This window comes from Somniosus microcephalus, chromosome 19, assembly GCF_052327205.1.
Source record: "Somniosus microcephalus isolate GS21.2 chromosome 19, FLI_Smic_1.0, whole genome shotgun sequence".
Lineage (NCBI taxonomy): Eukaryota > Metazoa > Chordata > Chondrichthyes > Squaliformes > Somniosidae > Somniosus > Somniosus microcephalus.
Genome location: NC_141005.1, coordinates 44,147,924 through 44,173,493, shown reverse-complemented (window position 1 = coordinate 44,173,493; position 25,570 = coordinate 44,147,924). Strand labels below are relative to the sequence as shown.

Here is a 25,570-nt window from a genome sequence, read left to right as displayed (position 1 = left end):
TGGCCGCCTCTACCACTTCCTTAGGGTCCCCTTCGGCGTCACCAACGGGGTTTCAGTCTTCCAAAGGGAGATGGACCGGATGGTTGACCAGAACGGGCTGCAAGCCACGTTCCCCTATCTAGATAACGTCACCATCTGCGGCCGCGACCGGCAAGACCATGACGCTAATCTGGAAAGATTCCTCCGTACGGCCCAACGGCTGAACCTCGCCTACAATAAGGAGAAATGTGTGTTTAACACCTCGCGCCTTGCCATCCTCGGCTGCGTAGTAGAGAACGGAATCATCGGCCCCGATCCCGAAAGAATGCGTCCCCTCATGGAGCTACCCCTTCCCCACTGTCCAAAGGCGCTGAAGAGAACCCTGGGGCTCTTCGCCTACTATGCCCAATGGGTGCCGAATTATGCGGACAAAGCCAGACCCCTCATGAAGTCCACCTCCTTCCCCCTTACGGAAGAAGCGCGCGCGGCTTTCTCCCTCATCAGGGGAGACATTGCTAAGGCCACTATGCACGCAGTGGATGAGTCCATCCCCTTCCAAGTGGAGAGCGATGCATCCGACTTCGCCCTAGCCGCTACCCTCAACCAGGAGGGGAGACAGGTGGCCTTCTTCTCAAGGACCCTACAGGGCCCTGAGATCCGACACTCTTCGGTCGAGAAGGAGGCCCAGGCGATTGTGGAGGCGGTACGCTGCTGGAGGCATTACCTCGCAGGCAAGCGATTTACCCTCCTCACTGACCAGCGTTCGGTCGCTTTTATGTTTAATAACAAGCTGAGGGGTAAAATCAAGAACGACAAGATCTTGAGGTGGAGAATCGAGCTATCCACCTACGATTATGATATCTTGTACCGGCCTGGTAAGCTGAACGAACCCCCTGACGCTCTATCGCGAATTACATGCGCCAGCGCGCAAATTGATAGACTTCAGACCCTCCACAACGACCTCTGCCACCCCGGGGTCACCAGGCTTTACCACTTCATTAAGGCCCGCAACCTGACCTACTCCATCGAGGAGGTCAGGACCATGACCAGGAACTGCCAGACCTGTGCCGAGTGCAAACCGCACTTCTTTAGGCCGGACAGAGCAAGCCTGATCAAGGCCACCCGCCCCTTCGAGCGCTTGAGCATCGATTTTAAGGGGCCCCTCCCGTCCTCTGACCGTAATGTGTACTTCCTCAACATTGTTGATGAGTACTCCCGTTTCCCCTTTGCCTTCCCCTGCCCAGACATGACCAGCACCACGGTCGTTAAATGCCTGAACGACCTCTTTGCCTTGTTCGGGTTCCCAAACTATATACATAGTGACCGGGGCGCCTCCTTCATGAGCGAGGAACTCCGTCAGTTCCTACTAGCGAGAGGCATCGCCACTAGCAGGACCACCAGCTACAACCCCCGAGGGAACGGCCAGGTGGAAAGAGAGAACGCGACGGTATGGAAGGCCGTCCTCTTAGCCTTAAAGTCTAAGGGCCTCCCAACCTCTCGCTGGCAGGAGGTCCTCCTGGCGGCGCTGCATTCCACCCGGTCACTACTTTGCACTGCCATTAACGCCACCCCCCATGAACGAATGTTTGTTTTCCCCAGGAAGTCGACTACGGGAACCACGCTACCAACCTGGCTGACCTCTCCGGGGCCTGTCTTGCTGCGAAAGCACGTGAGGGCCCATAAAACGGACCCCCTGGTCGAGAGGGTGAACCTCCTGCATGCCAACCCCCAGTACGCCTACGTGGCATACCCAGACGGGCGGGAGGACACAGTCTCCTTACGAGACCTCGCACCCTCGGGCACTCCGGAGACACCACCGCTACCCCCCCCCCCCCCCCCCACCACCCCCCCAATTCCAGCCCAGGTAGACGGTACGCCGGAACCCCAAGAGCCTTCGCCTACCTCGCAGACGCCAGCATTAACACCGGAGAACGCAACACCGCCGCTGCGACGAGCAGACAGGCTTACGAGGCCTCCGGACAGACTGACATACCAGAACTGGTAGTACACTTCACCCCGCCGGACTCAAATCTAAACAAGGGGTGAATGTGGTAAACCACTTTTACCGTTCACTATCGTTACACTATAGTTATCACTGTTAGATCGTTTCCCTATAGTTATCACTGTTCACATTGTTGTATCACTGTACGAGGTCGCCTCTTGTCACGCTGCTATACCTGGGCTGACCACTGCCGACTCCGCCCATGGCTCCACCTACCTGCCCAGGTATAAAGGTGGTCGACTGGCTGGTATTCCTCCTTCTTGGATCCGATCACCCACGAGGGTGGGCTCTGTTATTTAGTCAATAAAAACCTAGAGTTACTTTCTTAACTCGTCGCTTTTCATTGGATGAATTGATAGGTATATCACTATGCTCTTCAGAAAACCCAAGCAATGGAACCAAGGAAATTGGATCATTAAAAATTGACCAGCTATTTATTCATAGTTTCCTCCATTAGAATGACTGGTTTTAGTGAATATTGAGGAGGGGTGCAATGCAGACTTTTGACTTGCGCTTTCATCTGATTTATACATTATTTCACAAAGTAAAAATCAACGGAATAATCCCCATCTTACAGTCAAGTGCCTCGCTGCAAGGCTGGTGTGTGACGCAATGAATTACGCATGTTAGTCTTTCAAAATAGGATTTGAGTGTTTTGAATGAACAAATGACGACTTGTACTGCTGCAGTCTGACATCTGGGGTTCTCTTCAGGTAATTCGCATTTCAGTTGGATAAGCCAGTCGAGCTTCTGGATGTCTGAAATATTTGATTGGTTACAGTGAAGTTTGATGCCGCATTTATTTTTCAGAACTCAAAATTGTTAACACTTGTGTTCTGTAAATGTGTGAAGTACGATGATGCCTACAGATCTAGTAGTTTAAATTTTAACCATCCACAAAGCCAAAATTTAAAAAAAAAATGAAAGATAGCAAGGATATCAGTAACTATTTGTTTTTGGTAAGAATATTGATAGTTTTTAATTTGTATCTTTAGCTTAAGCAAGTATGAATACATTGAGAGTTTTGCTGTTCATAAATGTGGTTAAAGTTTGCTGTGACTTTAATACAATTCTATTCCTTTACTGTATCTGCACCAATAAAAATTGCAGTTTGCTAGTATCTTGCTGCACTGCTTGTGTCCCATGATGTGTAATATAGTAATAGATTAGAAATGCAGGAATGATTTTGTTACTACAACAACGACTTGTATTTATATAGCACCTTTAAAAAAACATCCCCAGGCGCATCACCAGAGCGATTATCAAACAAAATTTGACACTGAGCCACATAAGGAGATATTAGGACAAGTGACCAAAAGCTTGGTCAAAGAGTTAGGTTTTAAGGAGTGTCTTGCAGGAAGAGAGAGAGGTTTAGGGAGGGAATCTCAGAGCTTGGGGCTCCAGCTGCCAGTGGTGGAGCGATTTAAAATCGGGGATTCACAAGAGGCCAGAATTGGAGGAGCACAGAGATGTCTGAGAGTTGTAGGGCTGGAGGAGGCGACAGAGATAGAGAGGGGCGAGAGGCCATGGAGGGATCAGAAAACAAAGATGAGAATTTTGAAATCGAGGCATTGCTGGACCGGGACCATTGCTGGACCGGAGCCAATGTAGGTCAGCGAGCACTGGGGTGATGGGTGAACGGGACTTGGTGCAAGTTAGGACACGGGCAGCCGAGATTTGGATGAGCTCAAGTTTATGGAGGATGGAAAATGGGAGGCTGGCCCGGAGAGCATTGGAATAGTCAAGTCTGGAAGTAACAAAGGCATGGGTGAGAGCTAATTACTAATTACCAGAGCTAATTAGTTCAACAGCAGAAAAACCAAACTAGTGAAGGTGGTATTAAAAGATTTAAAATTGGCCCTGAAAAATAAGACTTCGGGGGAGAAATTCGGTATCGCCCATTTTGAGGCGCGAATATCGGCCGGGCGCAAAGTTTAGCGCCCAGCGCAAATGATCGCCGCCGGCTGCAAAATTCGCCTCTCTCACCCATGGAGGTGATTGGAGCGCTAAATCAGGTGCTACATGCCTCTCTTAAGGCGTTAAGGCCGAGGTGCGAGGCGCTACCTCAGGGCGGGCGCAGCGCAGGTGCTGTCAGTTAGCGATTGAACACAGACACACTGGCGCCGGTCAGTTCTTAAAGGGGAGGGTCGATCTTGCGCTGCAGCCACGCCCTGCTCACTGGAGCCTTGAATCTCGGCCTGGACAGACCTGTGGCGAAATCTTCTAGCCAGGGACTATGGAGAGGGCCAGGGAGCGAGCACAGCGCTTCAGCGAGCGTGCCTTGGAGGCTCTGGTTGGCGCGGTGGAGCGCAGAAGATCTCTACTGTACCCAGAGAGTGGCAGGAGGCCTTTGCCAAGCGAATACAGAAAAGCGTGGAGGGAGGTGGCTCACAGAGTGACCTCAAGCAGCATGGTGCCGAGGACCCCTGTGCAATGCAGGAAAAAGTTCAACGACCTCACTCAGGTCGTCAGGGTGAGTGCCTTTTTTCAAAACCTCATCATCCCTCCATCTCCACCTCACTTTATGGCCAGAGAGTCTTGAAATCCCCAATGCCCAGCACTCATCCAACACCTATGGCCCTTTCATGAAACATACACGCAAATTCCACACTTTGCATACAGTAAGGGCTATTCAACCATGGGAGGCATTTCAGGCAAGATCATGGCTGCATACAGTAAGGGCTATTCAACCATGGGAGGCATTTCAGGCAAGATCATGGCTGCATATTTGCTCAGATGCCGTCCTTTTTCTTGCAGGCCAAGCTGGCTCATAATAGGAGACCGCAGCAACGGACCGGTGGAGGGCGGCCTCACATTCAAGCCCTCAGCGATCTTGAGCAGCGCGTCCACAGGATTGTGGCAAGCCGGATGCTTGGTCCCGTTGTCACCGGAGACGCCGACCCCCGTTCTGGCCAGCAATGGTAAGGTCATCACCTTTTTGTCCTCTCTCCTTCCACTTGTTCCTCACAACCGCAGCCTTTGATAACTTTCAATCCAAATCAGTACATCGCTGCACTCATGTCTCCCTTGCTGCCACCCTGTCCTCACGCTAAAGCCAATCTTGTACCTCCCTGCTTTCAGATGGTGATTCACCAGGTGAGGAGACGGGCCCTCAAGCTGCCATTGGGAGTGAAGCTGAAGGCGAGGAGGAAGCGGGACCATCAGCGCAACCCTCTGCCGAGGCAGCCCATGCCCATACTAGGGACACTCCTTCCCTGGAGGGGAGCAGGGGGGGAATGGTCTGATGAGGGTGAAGCTCCAGGACCCAGCGGGCTGCAGCAACGCGAGGGGGTTAGGGAAGCTCGGGGGACCTTCTCCCCAGCCGGAGAGTGTGGCCTCGAGTCCTGCTGCACTGAATGCAGACGAGGAGCGGTTCCTCGCTGAAATGAGCGCCCAGGCGGAGCAAAGGCACACTGAGCTCATGGCTGCAGTGGCAAGGATGCCTGAATCCATTGAATCACTGGCAAGGAGTGTGGAGCACTTCGCTGGAGCACCGGCGGCTGCCACGCAAATGCTAAGTGCTGCACTGCAGTCAGTGGCTGGTCTCATGCAGACACAGATTGAGGTCACGCGAGCACTGACTGCTGCCACCCTTGCTGGATCGGGCAGATTTCCCCGGGGCTCCAGCAGATTGCTCCGCATGCTGAGGTGCTGCACCGTCGGAGTGCCAGTGTGTCGGTTGAGCAGGGAGTTGCTGTCCTCTCTCAAGATGACAGCATTCCTGCTGCCAACACTGTCACTTCTCCACTGCAGCTGCCACCACCTGTAGGACAGACTGCTGCCACCCATGCAGAGTTGGAACAGTCAGCAGCCGGGCCCTCCAGGCCCAGAGCTGGTCCAGGCCGTCCCTCAAGGGCATCTGCAGTCTCAGTTTCTGACACTCAGCAGCCTTCCCCCAGCCTTGCTGCAGCCACTGGGGTCCCATTACAGAGGAGCTGCAGGGTGGGAAGGGGGCAATTTCGCAAGGGAGGCAGCTCGCCCTCGAAGGGCAAAAAGTAGGAGGTGTCGCAAAATGTATTTCATTGTTTTATTGAAGGCCGAGGGTCGTGGTCAAATTTTTGTTACTGTTTTGGACATTGTCTCCAGGTTGTGAGAGCCAGTTATGTGAATGAACGACTTTTTTTTGGTGTTTCTTTCTATTACTTTGTCATGCGGAAATGAGACACAGTTAAGAAGTGTCTGTATTCAAAATGCGCATGTTTGGTCTTTGCACTCATTGTTGCCTTGACCGGCTTAGGGGTTGCGGGATGGTTTCATTCAGGTTGTTTGAATGGCAGCCATTCCCTCAGAGGGGGCCTAGAAGCGACTTGCTATGAGCCTTTGACGACGGCCCTTCCACTTTGTGCCTCCCCCCTGCCTTGGTGCTGCTGATGACCAGCCTCCTCATCCTCCTCCTCCTCTGCTGGTGCTCCAAGGCCTGGTGGCATTGGCTGGGTCCTGAGGATTGCCAGGTCATGCAGCACACAACAATGAAGTGGGAGACTCGCTCAGGCGAGTACTGCAGGGCTCTTCCAGAATGGTCCAGACAGCGGAACCGTTGCTTGAGCATGCCGATTGTGTGCTCAACGATGTTCCTGGTAGCTTGATGGCTCTCGTTGTATCGTAGCTCAGCAGGGGTGCTGGGCGAACGGAGCGGGGTCATCAGTCAGGTGCACACAGGATATCCCTTGTCCCCGAGAAGCCAACCTCCTGGGTGAAGCGGTGCCTCAAAGGTCTGCCACAGAAGCCTGGCACAGGATGAAGGCATCGTGGCTGCTGCCTGGAAAGTGGGCATTGACAACGAGTATCAGCTGTCTGTGGTCACAGACCAACTGGACGTTTAAGGAATGGAAGCCCTTTCGGTTGCGGAAATCCTCGGCCCGCAAAGCCACATGGGTGCAGTCAATGGCGCCCTGCACCATGGGGAAGCCCGCTATCATCGCAAAGCCCGTTGCGCGTTCTTGCTGCTTCCCCGGGGTCATGGGGAAAGAGATGTACTCTCGTCTCCTTTTAAAGAGGGCATTTGTGACCTGACTGATGCAGCAATGCACCACAAACTGGGAGATATTGGCGATGTCCCCAGTAGCGGATTGAAAGGAGCCGGTGGCATAAAAGTTGAGAGCCACTGTTATCTTCACTGCCACCGACAGAGACGTCCTGCTCCTCAGTTGAGGCTGCAGATCTGGCTGAAGCAGGTGGCAGAGCTCAGTGACCACCTCCTTGCTGAAGTGCAGCCTTTGCAAACACTGCTCCTCAGACATGTTAGTGCATGAGAACTGTTGGCGAAAAACCCTGGGAGGGTAAGGTCTCCTGTACCGACGCCTGTTGGCCCCCCTCTGTCTGGTCATGATTGTCACTCTCTCTCTGCCTCTCTGTGCCCTCTGAATGTAATGGAGAAGGACGACGTTCCCATCCATTGCAGCCCCCATAGTATCTGGGCAATCAAAGTTATGACGGTCCAAAAGCAAAGTACCTGCAAAGTTATGGTCAGAAGCCAAAACTACTTCAGACAGCGTTGACTCAATGCAGAAGTCTCTCTTTCTCTCTTTGTCTCTCTCCAAATCGTTCTGTCTCTCTCTCCAAATCTCTCTCTCACTCAGAACGAGTGGTGCAAAAATGGCTACCACACAAAAGCCAGGAAGAGGCCCCCTTTAAATAGCGCCCCCAGCCCCACAGTGCCTGGGAAGCGTTCCAGTCAACCTGTCGTTGGTCGCGCCAGGCGGAAAGGAGGGGGGGCGCCACTGAATTTCCGGTCCGGGGCACCCCAAGGGCGTTGCACTCTCTAATGACGTCAAGATCTGCGTGCGCAGGAGAGTGGGCAGTATTGTTTAGCGCCGCTGCAAAATGTCCGGTCAATTTTGCGAGAGGCGCAGATATCGCCGTGCCCGGGCGCTAATTGGTTTGTGCCCCACTTAGTGCCCTCTTAAGGCGCTAACAGGTGGCACTACCAACTGAATTTTCCCCCCTTAGTCTTTAAGTCACGTAGAACTTGTATGTCCTTGTCATATTTAAATTTTAACACAAAATTTACATTAAATGGTGTGCGTTTGGTGTGAAAAATCCTGGTACGAAGCAGCTGAATTGCACTGTCAACTAATTAGCCTCGACAAGACGTGGTCATTAAGTGGCTTGAAGAAAAGATCGATGTCAACTGGAGTGACACATCAGCCCACCGCCCCCCCCCCCCCCGGCCTCCAAAGCAACCATGCTGTCACATCATGATTTCCATTGTGAAACCATTCTATGTACGAGCCCAAATTCAATCCTCGGTGGTTCAACTTGCGACTGCAAAATCTTAAGTATGCAAGCCAGGCTTTAAGTGCTCCAGTTCTCTTAAAACTCAGGAGCACCACTGTGCATTTTAGGATATGGCAAACTAACCTCCTGCACACGCAGCATGGTGCTGAGCGTCAGAGGAAATCGGAGCAACAGTGACTGCGGTGGGATAGTGTGTTTAATGTTCCTTCGTAATACTGCTACACTTAATATTACAAGGAGGTGAATTGATGGTCCTTTTATTGTTTTAAATTAGCCATTGTGCCTTATTGAGGTTTTCTTCAAAGCGCAAACCTGATTTGTACAGAAATATCCTTATTCACAAGAATAAAATACAGTCTGATGAAGAATAAAGCATCAAATTGGACAAGCCAACATTTTATCCCCTTGCACTTTGTGTGTGTCTGTGCGTGTGTGTGTGTTAATTGTATATATGCAGTGTGGTTTTCCTGTCCCTTCACACTAGGTGGCAGTATATAATTAAGGAGATGGTCTATTTGTCGTGCTCCAGAACAATGACGGGGGTTTTATTTTCATTCATTAATGTTGAAATGCAAGATTGGTTCTTGTTATCCATGAACTTTCCACTTTGATGATTTTAAAATTTGATTTATAGTTTAACGGATGAATTTGATCACTTTTAGTGCTGTAACATAAGCCAGATTAACATCTGCTTAAACCCCATTTAAATCTATTGGAATCATTTGTAATTCATTTTCTTCAAACTTTCCTCTCTCCCGAGTCCAATGTTATTACAAATATTCCATGTCCTAGAGATCAGACAGGCGATCTGCTCCTAGGCCTCAATCAGCCCTGCTGTAGAACGTGCTACCAGAAGGCAAGTTCGAGCAGGGTCACCGGTGTGCCATTGACTGATCAGTCATTGCGGGTTGCTGTTTTACCTATTTAGCTATTACAACAACAACAACAACAAAACTTGTGTATTTTGAAATCGAGGCATTGCTTAACTCGGAGCCAATGTAGGTCAGCGAGCACATGGGAGATGGGTGAACGGGACTTGGTGCGAGTTAGGACATGGGCCCTCTAATTTTTTTTTGTACTGAGCGGGCTACGAACTCCTTTGAGCGCGACATTTTTGTCCGTGAGCAAATTTTCAAACAACAACTTTTACAACAATGACAGCAACCACTTAAAAGCATATATAGAGTAATGCTATATTGCCACCCCACTGTCTCAAATCATGAGACAATCAGACAAGGTTCCACACATGATTAACATGACTTCTTTGCTTTTGAATTCTATTCCTCTAGAAATGAACCCCAGTGCTGTATTTGCAATTTTATGGCTTTTTTAACCTGCGTTGCTGCTTTTAATGATTTGTGAATCTGTACCCCTAGATCCCTTTGCACCTCTACTCCATTTGGACTCTTATTTTCCAAGGAGTAGGTCGCCTCCTTATTCCTCCTACCAAAATGCACCACCTCACACTTATCTATATTGAAATTCATTTGTCATTTACATGCCCATTTTGCAAGTTTGTTTACGGTAGAATTAATTAAAAGCTTTTAGTTAGTCATGTACAAACTCTATTTAATAAAAAAAAACTTGTCAGGAATGACTGGGATATAAAAGAACTGCATAATAATGCATTAACACTTCAGAAACGTCACTCAGTTACATGGTTATGCATCGACAAACAATCCAAAAGCCCAAGGTGAGCTGAAAGAGGCATATCTATTCATGCCATTTGTATTAATTTTAAAGATTTCAACGTATTAGCCCATCCTTCATGTCACTATAGCAATGGTTGCACAAGCAGCAGGAGCCGCAGCTTTCCTGTTGTGTTGACGTGCTGGACGCCCACATAAGTAATTAGAATATTAATCACAATGCAACCAGACACCCAACAAATATAAAGTGCTGTCGTTCTTTAGTTCACAGTATTAAAAAGAATTGAACAAAATCGGGCATCCGTATTTCCAACTTCAATCACTGCCATTAATTCTTGAACCAGCACCCCCCCCCCCCCCCCCATGTAACATGTCAGAAATGCAGCACTTATTTACAAGTGCAGAAAAACACATACACAATTTGTGTCACCGGATTAAAACATAGCTTTTCCTGCTTTTTGTTTTTAACAGAAATAAACATTCATCTTTCTTCCTGGGCAGGAGAACCAATCAGACTGACTTGGAAATGTTTACTAATATGTTGACGTAAAGATATTAATTTATGAATTTCACCTGTAATGGTTTTCTCTCATTAAACATTCTCCACAATATTAATTCCTACTCTTATCACGAAATGTGCTGAATTATTTTAGGTACTTCCCAATTAAATAGTGGGAAACAAACTTCAGTATACTCTCCATTTTGAATCTCCTATTTCAAACATTTATACCAAATCAAAATTGTACATTATCAGTTTAATCAAAGTATTTTCTGTCTTTCTCAATAAACAAATAATAGTTTCTTCGAAAGTAGCTTCCTACAATTTTTATACATCATTACATAACGCTTGTATCTATATTAACGTTTAAGAGGAAATCTATATTTACATTATTCCTGGGACTTGTTAGGACTATAGAACGACCGACAAAATAAAATGGTTTGTGTTTTTCCCCTTTTTTGGTTCTCTTCCTAAACGTCTTAATTATATTTTTATAAAAGTAATGTGTACTCCCAACAAATCCACCCACCCGCCCCCTCCTCAACAGCATGGTTGCATGTTTGTGTAAAGCTACTCACTTCAGTCGATCATTTAAAATCAAATATTGAGAAATTTCAACCTTAAACTGTTTTAAGCATTTCAGACCCTCTTTAAAAGTGTTTGGACTTCAAGAACTTGAAACTTGTTTAGATGAGGGGAAAATTGATTTTTGTTTCTGTTTCTTCCAAAATCACATTCAAAACTTAAGGGGGGAAAAAGTGTATTGAACACATTTTTTGTCAAAAGTTCATTAAAAATCTTTAAATTCTTTCAAGTCTCATTGCAGCTTTGACAGAAGTTGCTCCAAGTTTCTTTTTCCCTCTTCAATGCTGTTGTTAAACATAGAACAAAAAATAATAAAATAAATTCTAATTCCAAATGGAGCTCAAATAAGAAAGTGAACAAAGTGGTTAAACTTCCTAAGAAGGCGGTGAGGTTATCTATCGCCAGCCTTGGCGATGAGTTGGGATCAGTTTGAGAAGTTGTTTCCTCTTTGTCTGCTGCCGTTCCCTCCGTCTCTCAGACTCTGAGGTACAAACAGGGCACAAACTTTTTCCCCTCTCATAACATGATTTAAACAACCCTGATAGACTCTTTCAAAAAGGGGACCACACCTGGCAAAATTTAACTGGAACTTACCGTGGGACATTCAACATCACTTCCCTGTATTTTTTTCCAGCTTTAAACAAGTTTCTGAATTTAAAAAAAACTCTCATTTTTGTTTCACTGGGGGCCTAAACCTTGTTTGCTTTAGCCTCCTGCCAGTGGCCATTGTACATGTGCTGCGCCTCCACCTGTGTTGTTCCAAAGTGTGGCCGCTGCTCAGTCCCTAGGAACGGACTACACGCGTCTGGACCCTCACCCCCCCCCCCCCCCCACTCTGTCCCTCTCTCTCCCTCTGTTTGAAAGAAAAGGCATACAATGTTGCGAAGATTAGTGGTAGGCCAGAGGATTGGGAAAATTTTAGAAACCAGCAAAAGATGACTACAAAAGTAATAGAGGGAGAAAATAGATTATGAAAGTAAACTAGCAAAAAAATATAAAAACAGACAGAAAGAACTTCTACAGGTATATAAAAGGGAAGAGAGTAGCTAAAGTAAACGTTGGTCCCTTAGAGGATGGGACTGGGGAATTAATAATGGGAAACAGGGAAATGGCAGAGACTTTGAACAAATTTTGTATCGGTCTTCACAGTAGAAGACACTAAAAGCATCCCAATAATAATTGATAATCAAGGGGCTATAGGGAGGGAGGAACTTAAAACAATCACTATCACTAGAGAAAAAGTACTAGGCAAACTACTGGGGCTAAAGGCTGACCAGTCCCCTGGACCTGATGGCCTGCATCCTAGGGTCCTAAAAGAAGTGGCTGCAGAGATAGTGGATGCGTTAGTTGTAATCTACCAAAATTCCCTGGATTCTGAAGAGGTCACAGCGGATTGGAAAACCGCAAATTTAACGCCCCTATTCAAAAAAAGGAGGGAGGCAAAAAGCAGGAAACTATAGGCCAGTTAGCCTAACATCTGTAATTGGGAAAATGGTGGAATCCATTATTAAGGAAGTAATAGCAGGACATTGTATTATGATTTTCTAAATCAAGCAGTGTCAACATGGTTTTATGAAAGGGAAATCGTGTTTGACAAACTTACTAGAGTTCTTTTGAGGATGTAACGAGCAGGGTGGATAAAGGGGAACCAGTAGATGTAGTGTATTTGGATTTCCAGAAGGCATTCGATAAGGTGTCACATAAAAGGTTACTGCACAAGATAAGAGCTCACAGGGTTGGGGGTAATATATTAGCATGGATAGAGGATTGGCTAACTAACAGAAAACAGAGAGTCGGGATAAATGGGGTCATTTTCCGGTTGGCAAACTGTAACTAGTGGGGTGCCACAGGGATCAGTGGTGTGGGGCCTCAACTATTTACAATCTATATTAATGACTTGGATGAAGGGACCGTGTGTCCTGTAGCCAAATTTGCTGCTGATACAAAGATAGGTGGGAAAGCAAGTTTTGAGGAGGACAGAGAGGGCTCGATTTTGTTACTGGGGCGGGCTGGAGTCGTGTAATCCGCTTTTCGTGTTAGCCACCCGATTCTAAATTGATGTGGGAGAATGAATCGATTTTAACTTAAGTGGGCAATTGAGTTTCAGCATGTGGGAACCCATGGCCCAATTAGTTTTTTCAGTCTGAAACTCGCCTCCGATGATGTCATCATTGCTGCTGCATTTAAGGTCTGCAACAAGCCTTGCTTCTTCTGCAGACTGACAACCTTTTGGCCTTTCATGTTAGAGGGACCTGGAGGCAGAATGACCAGCGAGAGACCTAGGTCTGCTCCCAGGTTTGATGACGTTGCCCTGCAAGCTTTAGTGGAGGAGCAAGAGCTAATATAGAGGTGCTCTTCCCTTCTTCAGGGAGGAAGAAGCCTCCCCAGCAGACCAAGGCTGTGTGGATCCAGGTGGCCCAGGAGGTCAACTCTTTGTCGATAACCCGCAGAACCTGGCTTCAGTGCAGGAAGAGGTTTCATGACCTGCGCACTGGAAAAGTGAATATGACTTTCCTATCCCCCTCAATCTGATCCCCATTGCCTCTCCTCACCAGCACTCAGCTTTAGCAATCTCTTCCTCCACATCCCACTTGACACTGACATCCATGCACCCTTACCCATTCCCTCTCTCTCTATGGTCACATTCACCTAACTATTCGACTCTGCAGCCCTCACACTCCCTATCACTGTGATGCTAGGAAAACAACTTACAACACACAGGGAGGGTCCTTGGTCTTGCCACCTCACTCCATCTTTGTCTCCTTCTAAGCATCTATGCTATGGAATCTCTACACTCACTCCTTCATTCTCACTCAAACTCCACTTGTCTCCCTCATTGCAGGAAAAGAGAGCTCACAATAAGAGGGAAAGCGCGAGGACAGGAGGAGGGCCACCCTCAGTAGCCCAGCTCACCCCCTGGGAGGAGGCGGTCCTGGAGATCGTGGGACTCGAGGACGATGCGCAAGTGGGGGACGGACAGACGGGGGCATCACAGCAAGCTGGTGACAGAATAGTTTTCCATCTCTCTCATTGACATTGCATGAGTCACTGATAATGATTCTGAAGCTTTAACAAATGCACTTATGATCACCTGCAATGTGCATGTAACCTTGGCATCACATCTCTGACTCATTCCTTTACTCCCCTACAGGACCCTCGACAGCACCTGTCCCCACTAGCCAGGAGGAAGAGCCTGAGCATCCAGATTTCTCAGAGAAAGCTGCAACCTCTGAGGGTGCAGCGTCAGCAGAATTCAGCGCACCCAGCACCAGCGCAGACACTCTCACCTCGGTGGGATCTTCGGTACATAGAGTAGTGTTGTCACCTGGTGTATCACAGCTCACAAGTGAGCATCAGCAGATTGTGGAGACAGGGACAGCAGTGGAGAGTCCTCGTCGGAGGGCGCAGGACTCTGCCAGCTCGGCTCAGCTGCATGTCGACCCTCTGGGTCCATCCACAAGATCAGCGGTGCTGGAACTCCAGGAACAGATGCAGGAGTTTTGTCTCCAGGGTCGCTGCAAGTGTGGAGCGAATGGAGGAGTCCATTGCGAACATGAGCAGAGCCTTTGTGGAGTCATTGGCGCATGAACGCATTACCATGGAAAGGATGGCAACCTCCATGGAGGTGATAAGTCGCCAGAGTGTAGAAAACATGGTGAGTGTTCTGAATAGAATGACATCTCTGGAGGAGCGATGTTCATCTATTGAACAGAGAAACCAGACCTTCATGGAAGTCCTTCTGAGTAGGACTGCCAGTGCAGATACGGGTCCCCATGGCCCCCCTGATGTGCAGCAAGGTGCTCTCAAGCCACTTGCAAGCGCTGAGGGGGACCTGACCCATGAGAGGGAAGTTGGTGGCAGACATCAAGGAAGTGGGGTCTCCTCTCCAAGCACTCACACTTCCATGCCACTGCAGAGCTCCACCAGAGTCCACACCCAACTGAGATCGCGTCTCAACCCCTGCACAGCCGCAGGAGCAGCAGATTGTTGGCGAGCCCTCACAGGTTTGCAACCCCAGAGGACGGTCGCCAAAGGTGTTGAGACAGGAGCAGCAAGAAAGTGAGCAAGGGGCTTCCACATCTGCTGAAGCCACAGGGGAAGCACCACGTAGAAACACGCGTAAGAGAAAGATACTGAACAAATAGTCACAAGGGTAGTCACTTGGGTGAAATTTGATGTTTAATGTTAAGCCATCAGATGGTTACTGTAAATAAAATATCTAATGGCTACTGCTGCAGTTGTGGCGTGTGTCATTTCGCTAATGGGACTTCCACATTGAGGGCTTAGGATTACTTGGTATATGCCTCAGTTGAGGAAGTGCTCAGTGAAGGTGGCGAGAGGGGTTTCCCAGGAGGTCACACTGGAGATGGGTATCAGGCTCCAAACTTCCACAGCTGTGGTTATGCCTTCTAAAAGTTCCGCCAGACCTGAGACAACAAAGTCCTGCCACCTGCAAATGATGACTGATCAAATATCCTATTTAATGGTGGAGCTGCAGCTGATAGTCAGCAATCCAATTGTGCTCCCACCAGGTTTCACCGTCGTGTTTCAGAGCAGGCGTGCTTCACGTCGGAAAAGGGTTAAAATCACCAAGGCCTATCAAAATGGGATAATAGAGGCAATTTAGTGCTTGTTAAGGGCCTTAAGGGCCTAGGATGGAGACGGGAGCAGTAAACACGATTTCTTGAAAATTGCTTGGAGGCGGGGTTGGGCCCGCCCACCACTTTTTGCAATTTTAACCCCCCACACGCCTCCATTCCTGCCTCCACAGCCCTGTGAAATTCGAGCCCTTAAGAGTCTGCAAAGGGATATCGAGAGGTTAAGCGAGTGGGCAAAAATTTGGCAGATGGCGTATAATGTGGGAAAATGTGAGGTTATCCACTTTGGTAGGAAAAATAAAAAAGCAAATTATTATTTAAATGGAGTGAGACTACAGAATGCTGCGGTACAGAGGGATTTGTGGGTCCTTGTACATGAAACACAAAATGTTAGCATATAGGTACAGCAAGTAATTAGGAAGGCAAATGGAATGTTGGCCGTTATTGCAAGGGGGATGGAGTATAAAAGTAGGGAAGTCCTGTTACAACTGTACAGAGCGTTGGTGAGACCACACCTGGAGTACTGCGTACAGTTTTGGTCTCCTTATTTAAGGAGGGATATACTTGCATTGGAGGCAGTTCAGAAGAAGGTTTGAGCAGGTTGGGCCTATACTCATTGGGGTTTAGAAGAATGAGAGGTGATCTTATTGAAACATATAAGATTCTGAGGGGGCTTGACAGGGTGGATACTGAGAGGATGTTTGCCCTCATGGGGGAATCTAGAGCTAGGAGGCATAGTTTCAGAATAAGGGGTCGCCCATTTAAAACGGAGATGAGGAGGAATTTCTTCTGAAGGTCGTGAATCTTTGGGAAAACTCTTCCCCAGAGAGCTGTGGAGGCGGAGTCATTGAATGTATTCAAGGTGGAGATAAACATATATTTGAGCTACAGGGGGGTCGAGGGTTATGAGGAGTGGGCGGAAAAGTGGCGTTGAGGCCAAGATCAGATCAGCCATGATATTATTGAATATCGGGGCAGGCTTGAGGGACCAAATGGCCGCCTACTCCTCCTATTTCTTATGTTCTTATGTCCCTCTCTCTTGCCCTCTGTCTCGCTCTCCTTCCGTTCCCCCCCCCCCCCCCGTCCGTCTCTCTCTCTCTCTCTTCCCTTCCCCCCCGCCACCGTCTTATGCTCTCTCTCGCTCCTCGATCTTCCCCCGCTGGCCACCAACGGATCCCCTGACCTCTGCATGGAGCAGATGACAATCTGGCCCAACTAGACACTGCACATGCACAGCTCTGGTATCCCGCGAGCCAGCGCTGAAGGCTGCAAGACGAATAATCAGAGCGCGGGGGATTCTCCTGCTGTCCAGCTGAAAAGTCAAAGTTCAAGGGAGAAAACCAAATTCCTCCCGGCGTTACACAGCAACCCATCGATCATCGGAACACACACTTCAAGAGCTGCAATTGCGATCGGCTCAGGTCACAAAACCCACAAACGAGTCTCTTTGGATTCCTGGGGCCATTGTATATTGGGCCCCTCCCCCGCTCCAGCTACTGTCCAGTTCTCTGCGCGGCTTTTCAAATCAACTGTGCGGGAGCTCGAGGTCAGTGCGCACACGAATACACATAGAAACATAGGAGCAGGAGTAGGCCATTCATCCCCTTGAGCCTGCTCTGCCATTTAATGAGATCATGGCTGATCATCCAAATTCAGTACCCTGTCCCTGCTTTTTCCCCATACCCTTTGATCCCTTTAGCCTTAAGAAATATATCTAACTCCTTCTTGAATATATTTAATGAATTGGCCTCAACTGCCTTCTGTGGTAGAGAATTCCACAGGTTCACCACTCTCTGGGTGAAGAAATTCCTCCTCATCTCAGTCCTAAATGGCTTACCCCTTATCCTTAGACTGTGACCCCTGGTTCTGGACACCCCCGCCATCGGGAACATCCTTCCTGCATCTAGTCTGTCTAGTCCTGTTAGAATTTTATAAGTTTCAATGAGATCCCCACTCATTCTTCTAAACTCCAGCGAATATAAGCCCAATCGACCCAATCTCTCCTCATACGTCATTCCTGCCATCCCAGGTATCAGTCTGGTGAATCTTCGCTGCACTCCCTCCATGGCAAGAACATCCTTCCTCAGATAAGGCGACCAGAACTGCACACAATACTCAAGGTGTGGTCTCACCAAGGCTCTGTACAATTGCAGCAAGACATCCTTGCTCTTGTACTCGAATCCTCTTGCTATGAAGGCCAACATACCATTTGCCTTCTTAACCACCTGCTGCACCTGCATGCTTACCTTCAGCGACTGGTGCACAAGGATACCCAGGTCTCATTGCACTTCCCCTTCTCCCAATCTATTGCCGTTCAGATAATAATCTGTCTTCCTGTTTTTTCCACCAAAGTGGATAACCTCACATTTATCTACATTATACTGCATCTGCCATGCATCTGCCCACTCACCCAACCTGTCCAAATCATACTGGAGTTTCTCGGCATCCTCCTCACAGCACACACGCCCACCCAGCTTTGTGTCGTCTGCAAACTTGGAGATATTACATCTAGTTCCCTCGTCTAGATCATTAATATATATTGTGAATAGCTGGGGTCCTAGCACCGATCCCTGCGGTACCCCACTAGTCACTGCTTGCCACTCGGAAAAAGACCTGTTTATTCCAACTCTTTGCTTCCTGTCTGCCAACCAGTTCTCTATCCAATTCAGTACCTTACCCCCAATCCTATGTGCTTTAACTTTACACGCTAATCTCTTATGCGGGACCTTATCGAAAGCCTTCTGAAAGTCCAAATACACCACATCTACTGGTTCTCCCTTATTTATTCTACCAGTTACATCCTCAAAAAATGAGGGAGCAGTGGACATGGGCAGCCAAGTTTTGGATGACCTCAAGTTTACGTAGGGTAGAATGTGGGAGGCCGTCCAGGAGTGCGTTGGAATAGTCAAGTCTAGAGGTAACAAAAGCATGGATGTGTGTTTCAGAAGTGGATGAGCTGAGGTAGGAGTGGAGACGGGTGATGTTATGGAGGTGGAAATAGGAGGTCTTGGTGATGGCGTGGATATGTGATTGGAAGCTCATTTCATCGTCAACTCTGACACTGAGGGGGCGATTTAGTGAATGGCGGCGCATTGGAGGTAGGACTGCTGCTTGTCGGGTCGATGTCCCGCCTCCATCGAGTTGTGGCCAACCCACGCTATTGTCCCTTGATTTAGCAGGCCAATTAAAGGAAAGCCGGTTGCAGAGTACGTCAACATATGACGTGTCATTTGTCAAAAATGTTTGACATAAATTGTCGTCGTTTGACAGCTCTGTGAAGCTGTCAAACACTGACAATCTCTGCAATTTGATGAGGTCTTGCATGCAAAACCTCATCAACCTTCTTTCTTTTACAGAATTGAGATGTTTGTTGCATCTGAGAATGCAACGGACATCTCTCATCTGCAACACGGAGGTGCGAAATTTTCCATATAGAAACTGACTGAAGCCTGCAGGAAGAAACAAAGGTAAGTACACTTTTAAAAACACTTTGCACTTGCCTCAGATACTCACCTCTACACTCTAGCACCCATCACTTACCTTCACACCACACTTTTGCACCCCCCCCGACTCCCGCAGACCCAATACTCGCCTCGCTGACCTGGCGGGTTTCGGCGCCTTCGGGAAGCCCACGGTTGTGAGGGCAAAAACGGGACAATCCTATTTTCGGCCTGTTAACTACCTGTTAACAGGCAATTAATAGGCTTCGATCCCTTCCTGCCTCCAAGGAGACGGGACCCGGCGCGGGACGGCAACCTGCCTCCTGGCTAGAGGGCAGAGAGGCGGGTTGGGGGCGGGTTTGCCACCCACCCCCAAATTCTGCCATTTTCCCAGCAGTCCTGCCGCCATACCCGACCCCTCGGGGCTGAGAAAATCGCCTCCCATAGGTTGCGAACAGTCTGGTTCGATAATATTACAAGAGGAGAAACTTGTAGAATGTTCATGTTATCTCACCATCTTGTAATATTAAGAGTATCAGCATTATTCACACTAGCCCCTGTAGTTACTTTATTTGTTTTCCGGTCTTTTTATGATTTGACTCAAGCAAGCAAATGAGTCTTCAGATACATTATCAGATAGTCGTGTATTATGGCTAATTTTTGAGGATCTGGAATTGTCAAACTGGATGTTGTCCCTTATTTTATATTGGCTTGTTTGTAAAACACACAAACTCCATCCTTTTTAACGTAAAATAAAACAAAACACTCATTAAAGGAATTACTGTCTGGCAAATTACAATTATTACTTCATTTATATTGTACGCCTCATGAAAAAGCACAATTCTCAATCATTGAGCAAGCAAGGTGGGCACTGAGCAGGAAAATGTGGTAGTGGTGGGTCAGTGAGAGACCAAAAGCATGGTCATCGAGTTGAACTTTTAGGAGGCTTTTGAAGGCAACCAAAAATATTTTGGGACTGAATTCCAGAGGGTGAGGGTGTAGTGACTAAAAGATCAGCCTGTGGAGCAATTGGACAACAAACAATCCATTGTCTGAAAAAAGAGAGGTTCCTGCACACACACCCATCAGATGGAGAAGATTGGTCAGATAAGGTGGAGCAATTCTGTCCCACATCCACTTTGGTTAATGCTTTGCACCCTGCCTGCAAAAGCCCACCATCACTTTGATCTCTCTTTGACCCCATGACCACCAAATGTTCCTTCCTTTCCTGCTTAGTGCACACCTCACTGACTTATTAAGCATTGAGAAGTTTTTCATTAATTGAGGAATTCAATATAAATGGAACTATTGGTTATACTTTGGATAGCAGTAATTCCAGGGTTTGAGGGTGAGAATCTTGAAGTTGACTTGCTGGAGAAGTGGAAGCCAGTGGAACGAGGAGAGAACACAGGCAACTGAGCTCTGAATAGGTTGAAGTAAATGTTAGATTAGATACAAATGAGGCAGGAAAAAGTGGAACATTAAAGGGGAAGGAAAGTGTAAGGAGAATGCATTTTTATTCTGAAGTATTCACCCTTTTTACAGAACTAAATCAGGCTGTAATTTTAAGACACTTGAATAAGGTTTTCCTCTTTTTAGGCTGCTGTGATACCAATTATTTGCAGCGTTCCACAGTGGCTTCAGTGCAAGCTGTGGCGGGAATGGGGACTTCAAACAGGCTTTAGAGCTGGTCCAACAAGTCCAATCTTGGGAACAATGCATAGGTTGGAAATACAGATTCCCCAATCGGTAGAGTAGTCTTCCTGGGTTGGCCGATTCCAGAATGGTTCTTGAGATGCCATCCCCTTCACCCTTTAGCTGTTTGCAAGGGAGTTACTTGAGAGTTGCCTTGGCAGTAAGTGCAACATCCCCACCGACACCTGGGAATCCCTGGCCCAAGACCGTGCAAAGTGGAGGAGAGGCATCCGGGAAGGCGCCAAACACCTCGAGTCTCTTTGCCGGGAGCAAGCAGAAGCCAAGCGCAAACAGTGGAAGGAGCGCACGTCAACCCAAGCACCCCACCCACCCGCCCCTTCAACCACCGTCTGCCCCTCCTGTGACAGAGACTGTAGGTCCCGCATTGGGCTCATCAGTCACCTGAGAACTCATTTTTAGTGTGGAAGCAAGTCATCCTCGGTTCCGAGGGACTGCCTAAGAAGAAGGAATTCATAGTAAGAGTGCTGTTTTGCTCCATTACAAAGGGGCAAAGGACGTTTTCGGAAGAGATTGTTTTTATATAGTAGAGGGCCTCCTGAAGTATTTCCTTGAGCAATATTTGCATTTAATAACATAGTGCAAAATGAAACTGATGTATTCCTCTTTCTAAATAACATTTTGCAGAATAAATAGTGTTCTGAAAGATCTGAGAGTCTAAGGTTCTCCTTTTAAACATAAGAATAGCTTGAGGAAGAGTAATTTGGGCATTGATTCTCGTCTTCACAAAGAAGCTTGCAGTATTTACACTCTAATGGAGTCTCCCTAGTTGATGGAGGCAAGCAACACCAAGAAAAAGAAATCCTTGAAATTCCTCCTTAACCTCCCACTCACCGTGGCAACCAACTAAAATCTTCACAATAATCATTATATATGTTGAGATATGACTGTTTGCATTCTACAAATGATATTCCCATTGTACGAGCAGGACTGCAGTCACTGTAAACCTTTCAGTATTTGGTTTCTGTACCAATACCTATCCCTGCAATCCTTTTCATAACTAGTTATGTATCTATATCTTTTTTAAATAAAAAAAACTGTCCTTTTCCTACCAATTTTCTCTCCCTTCTCCTCCGAACGCATAGGTTCCTTGCTTGGTCCAATCACACTCCAGTACCTTGCTCGAGTGGCCATTCTTCACAACGCGATTTAAAAATTCTCATCCTTGCGTGCAAATCCCGCCCCTCCCTATCTCTGTAACCTCTTCAACCCTACAATCCTCCAAGAACTCTGACCTCTTGTGCATCCCCCACTACCTTCGGCCCACCAATGGTGGCCGTGCCTTCAGCTGTCGAGCTCTGGAATTAACTCCCTAAACCGCTTTGCCTCTCTACCTCTCCTCCTTTTAACAGGCTTTTTAACACCTATCTCTTTGACCAACCGTTTGGTCACCTGTCCAAATGTCTCCTCCTTTGGTCCGGTGTCAATTTTTGGCTGATTTTTGCTCCTGCGAAGTGCCTTGTGACGTTTTACTACATTAAAGGCTCTACATAAATGCAGGTGTTTGTTTTAGCCATACAGTGAGTGTCATCACATTATTGAATTTTGAAGAGCACATCACAGCTAAGCCTGAAGCCTACAGATGTGCAGCAGGGGTTGCTGAATAGAGATCAGTAGTGGGGAGTATGAGACTTAGCCTGCTTTCTCTCCTCCCTCCCTCCCCATCTACCACATCGATGTTGCGATTTCTTGTGCCCCTTCCTGTGTCAGCCAAGATGGGCGAGCTCAGCAGAGACTGAGGATTAAAGCTTGGACCTTCCTGGCCTGAGCGACTCTCTGGCTTAATGTGCTGAGCCATTGGAATAGCAGTCAAGGATTCTTTTTTAAAATTATATTTCAAACAGCATCATCTATCCCTGGTTACAAATTGTCTTGATGGAACTGTAAAAGTTTTTAAACAAAGTCCATAAATAATAAAACGGTAACCTTCTAAAACATCTCGCACTAAGTTTAGAGAGAAGCTTATATTTAAAAAGTTGGGGATAATTGTTTTGAAGCCAAATCTTCAGTTAATTGGTATCTTTGAAATAGATGGAAAATGCCAACTCTTTGAACTCTCAACAGCTTTCTGAATGCATCAAAATCTCTCTGTTCTCCTAAAGAGGGTTGTATAGTCAATGAAAATGACATTCTAGCAAGCAATTAACTTAAATGGAATGGTACCATGATATGCATCAAGATTACTTTACATATCATTTAGATGGAATTGAATAATATGTTTATGTTTGTATTCAGACATGAGAGAGAATTTCTAAGCGAGATTGACTGTAGCTTTGACTGCAAGCTGCTTTTTCTCAGTTTGAAGACTGGGGATTGTTTATTTCCCCCCATCTAATTTAAATCAGAACCTTCCCAAATATGTTTTTGAGAATTCTAATTTGTATCTGGATGGTCAGGTTCTTTGGAATTCAGATGGCTTGTCATTGATCCTGAGAAATCTCGGTTGTGTTTCATCATTTGACAATAGTTTAGCTGAGCTGCAGAATGCTGTGCATTGTAGATTAAAGAAGACAGAGTTCCAAAGTTGCATAATAGCTTCTAGTCTTTTTCTTTGTGAAGCTCTTCATTAATTGAGGAGCCACACATCGTTTTAAAAAAATTCTTAAGTATCTGCTGATCATACTATGGTACTGTTTCATCATGGAGATCAAAGGTTTATGAGGGGTATTGAAGTGGCTAATGAAAATTGGTACAACTCTTGTCATCCTTTGGGTTTGCGTGTGTGCGCTTTTAATTAAATGACCAGGTAGGACAAATTAATACCTAACTTCAGTCATGCTTTTGACAATTAGACTGAAATGATATTACATTTTCTAAACAGACAATTGAAGGTACCAAGGTTCTGAAGTAAGCTCTCCCCTTCATACCATTGATAAATGATTATGGTTTCCTGTAATCTTTCTTCTGTTGCTTCACTTCCAGCCAATCAATAGTTTCTCTCTCTTATGATTAGCTTGTTCTTTTACACACATTATTAGTCTTTGGAGCGCAGAATGCTTTAGTGACCTTCTTCATTGAAACTTTCAGCTGATTTGATTGGACTTTTTACCAGTGGCTTGTATCTTCTAGTCGAGCCAAAGTACCCCCAGTGATTCTGTTTGGCACATACTGCACCACTTTTGCTGTCTGTTTATTTAATTGGAATCTCAACCACTTCATAAGGTTGCTCTCCGCTTTTCTGCGAAGCAGTGCAGGAATTTGTGTATGGTTTCATTGCGTATTCACAAATGCTGATGTATTTTGGACATTGACATTTTCTGTGATATTTCTACCCTGCCAGTGTCAGCCTTTGATATTTAACATTTCAAACTGTACCAGAATTTGAGTGGGCAGCATTTTTCCAGTGCTTTCACTAACACGGATGTTGTGTTCACACAACAGCCCAGGAGTGACTTTCCCTCAACTGTTTTTTTTTCTCCTCAGTGGAGAAGGGCTCAGCCTCCTCTTGGTAAGTAAACAAGAAAGAAAGAACTTGCGTTTATTTAGCACCTTATAATGTCCTGGGAGTATCCTAAAGTGCTTTACAACCAATGGGTTATTTTTGAAGTGCAGTCACTGTCGTTACACAGCCAACTGCAGAAGCCAACTTGTGCACAGCTTCCACAAACAGCACATGAATGGCCAGATAATCTGTTTTTGGTGCTGCTATTTAGGGAGAAATGTAACCGTGCCATAGGATATTTTGCATCCATCTGATCAGGCAAACTAGAACTTGGTTTAATGTCTCATCAGAAATTGTGAATTCAGCAGGAACTGTAACTCATCTAATTATGAGCACAATGCACTTATACCTTTTAGTTCTGGAATAAGACCACTTTATACAATGCATGATTTCTATAGTCACAGGTAGGTAAAAGGATAGCTGCATGCCTTTTTTTGATGCTTCTTTCCCTCTTGTAGTTGGCTCATACCCATGCACCTAATGTAAGGGTAAGGATGGGGGCGGGATATCGCCAACCTGGAATATTGGTGCACTCTATGAAAATTGCACTAGACACTTTTTCACTGCTATATTCAGGTTGTCCTAGACAATTCAGGACACTTGACATGACTGTGGGCCCATGGCAGGCAATTGCCATTCGGTTGTAGGTTTACATGTTTATATGTGTGATGTATTTTAAGTTTTAAAGACATTTGGTTTATAAGTGTATTTATTCACGACAAAATTGTAGCCAATTTGCTATATCCTGAAAGTTGAAAAGATTTGTTTGAAATGGAGCATTGATTTTTGTATGCTGTCAAACGTTTTGCTGTTCAGACTGTAGTTTTAGCCACGCCTGAAGTTGCATCCGTTACTCACTTCCTATAACTGAAAGATTCAAAACTGAGCATTAAATTATATCTTTGTTTTATGTTCCATACTTCTGTGTGTTGCACATCACGCACCATGATCTCTTCACAGTGACCTCCCTGTGCAGCCAGCTTATTAGGGCAGAATGCAAGCTATTTTTCTTCCTTTTCACCTCATTCAATGTTGAGGGAAAGGGATTTACCCAAAAATCTGAATATGTTCTCAGGGCTGCACATTGATCGAATTTTGCATCATAGTAATACTGGGGGAGGATGGGGGAAAAAAGAAACTTTTATACAGAGTAATGTATGAGTACTTAAGTACTGGCCTTATAGAAAATACTCTGAATATATATCTGTAATTGATCCCTTTCATTTGTTCTACGTATATGCCAGTTTTTAAATTAATTATTTACATAACATGCTTCTAAAGCTTTACCATTGCCAATTTCTCCACAGGGTGTACTGGACAGGATCTCTCAGATCCAACCAAAACTTATTTTTTCAGTTGAAGCGGTTGTTTACAATGGTAAAGAACATGATCACATGGAAAAGCTGCAGAGTGTGGTGAAAGGTAA

General features: G+C 46.4%; 1 protein-coding gene across 2 annotated transcripts in view; it reads left to right on the top strand.

The window, feature by feature from the left end:
• The window catches only part of aacs (acetoacetyl-CoA synthetase), a 172,355-nt gene that overhangs the window by 63,005 nt on the left and 83,780 nt on the right, over positions 1-25,570 (top strand). For both annotated transcript variants that reach the window (XM_085961694.1, XM_085961693.1), the window contains exon 6: positions 25,452-25,566. In XM_085961694.1, the coding sequence (XP_085817820.1) occupies positions 25,452-25,566 (115 nt within the window). The remainder of the gene's footprint in view (positions 1-25,451; positions 25,567-25,570) is intronic.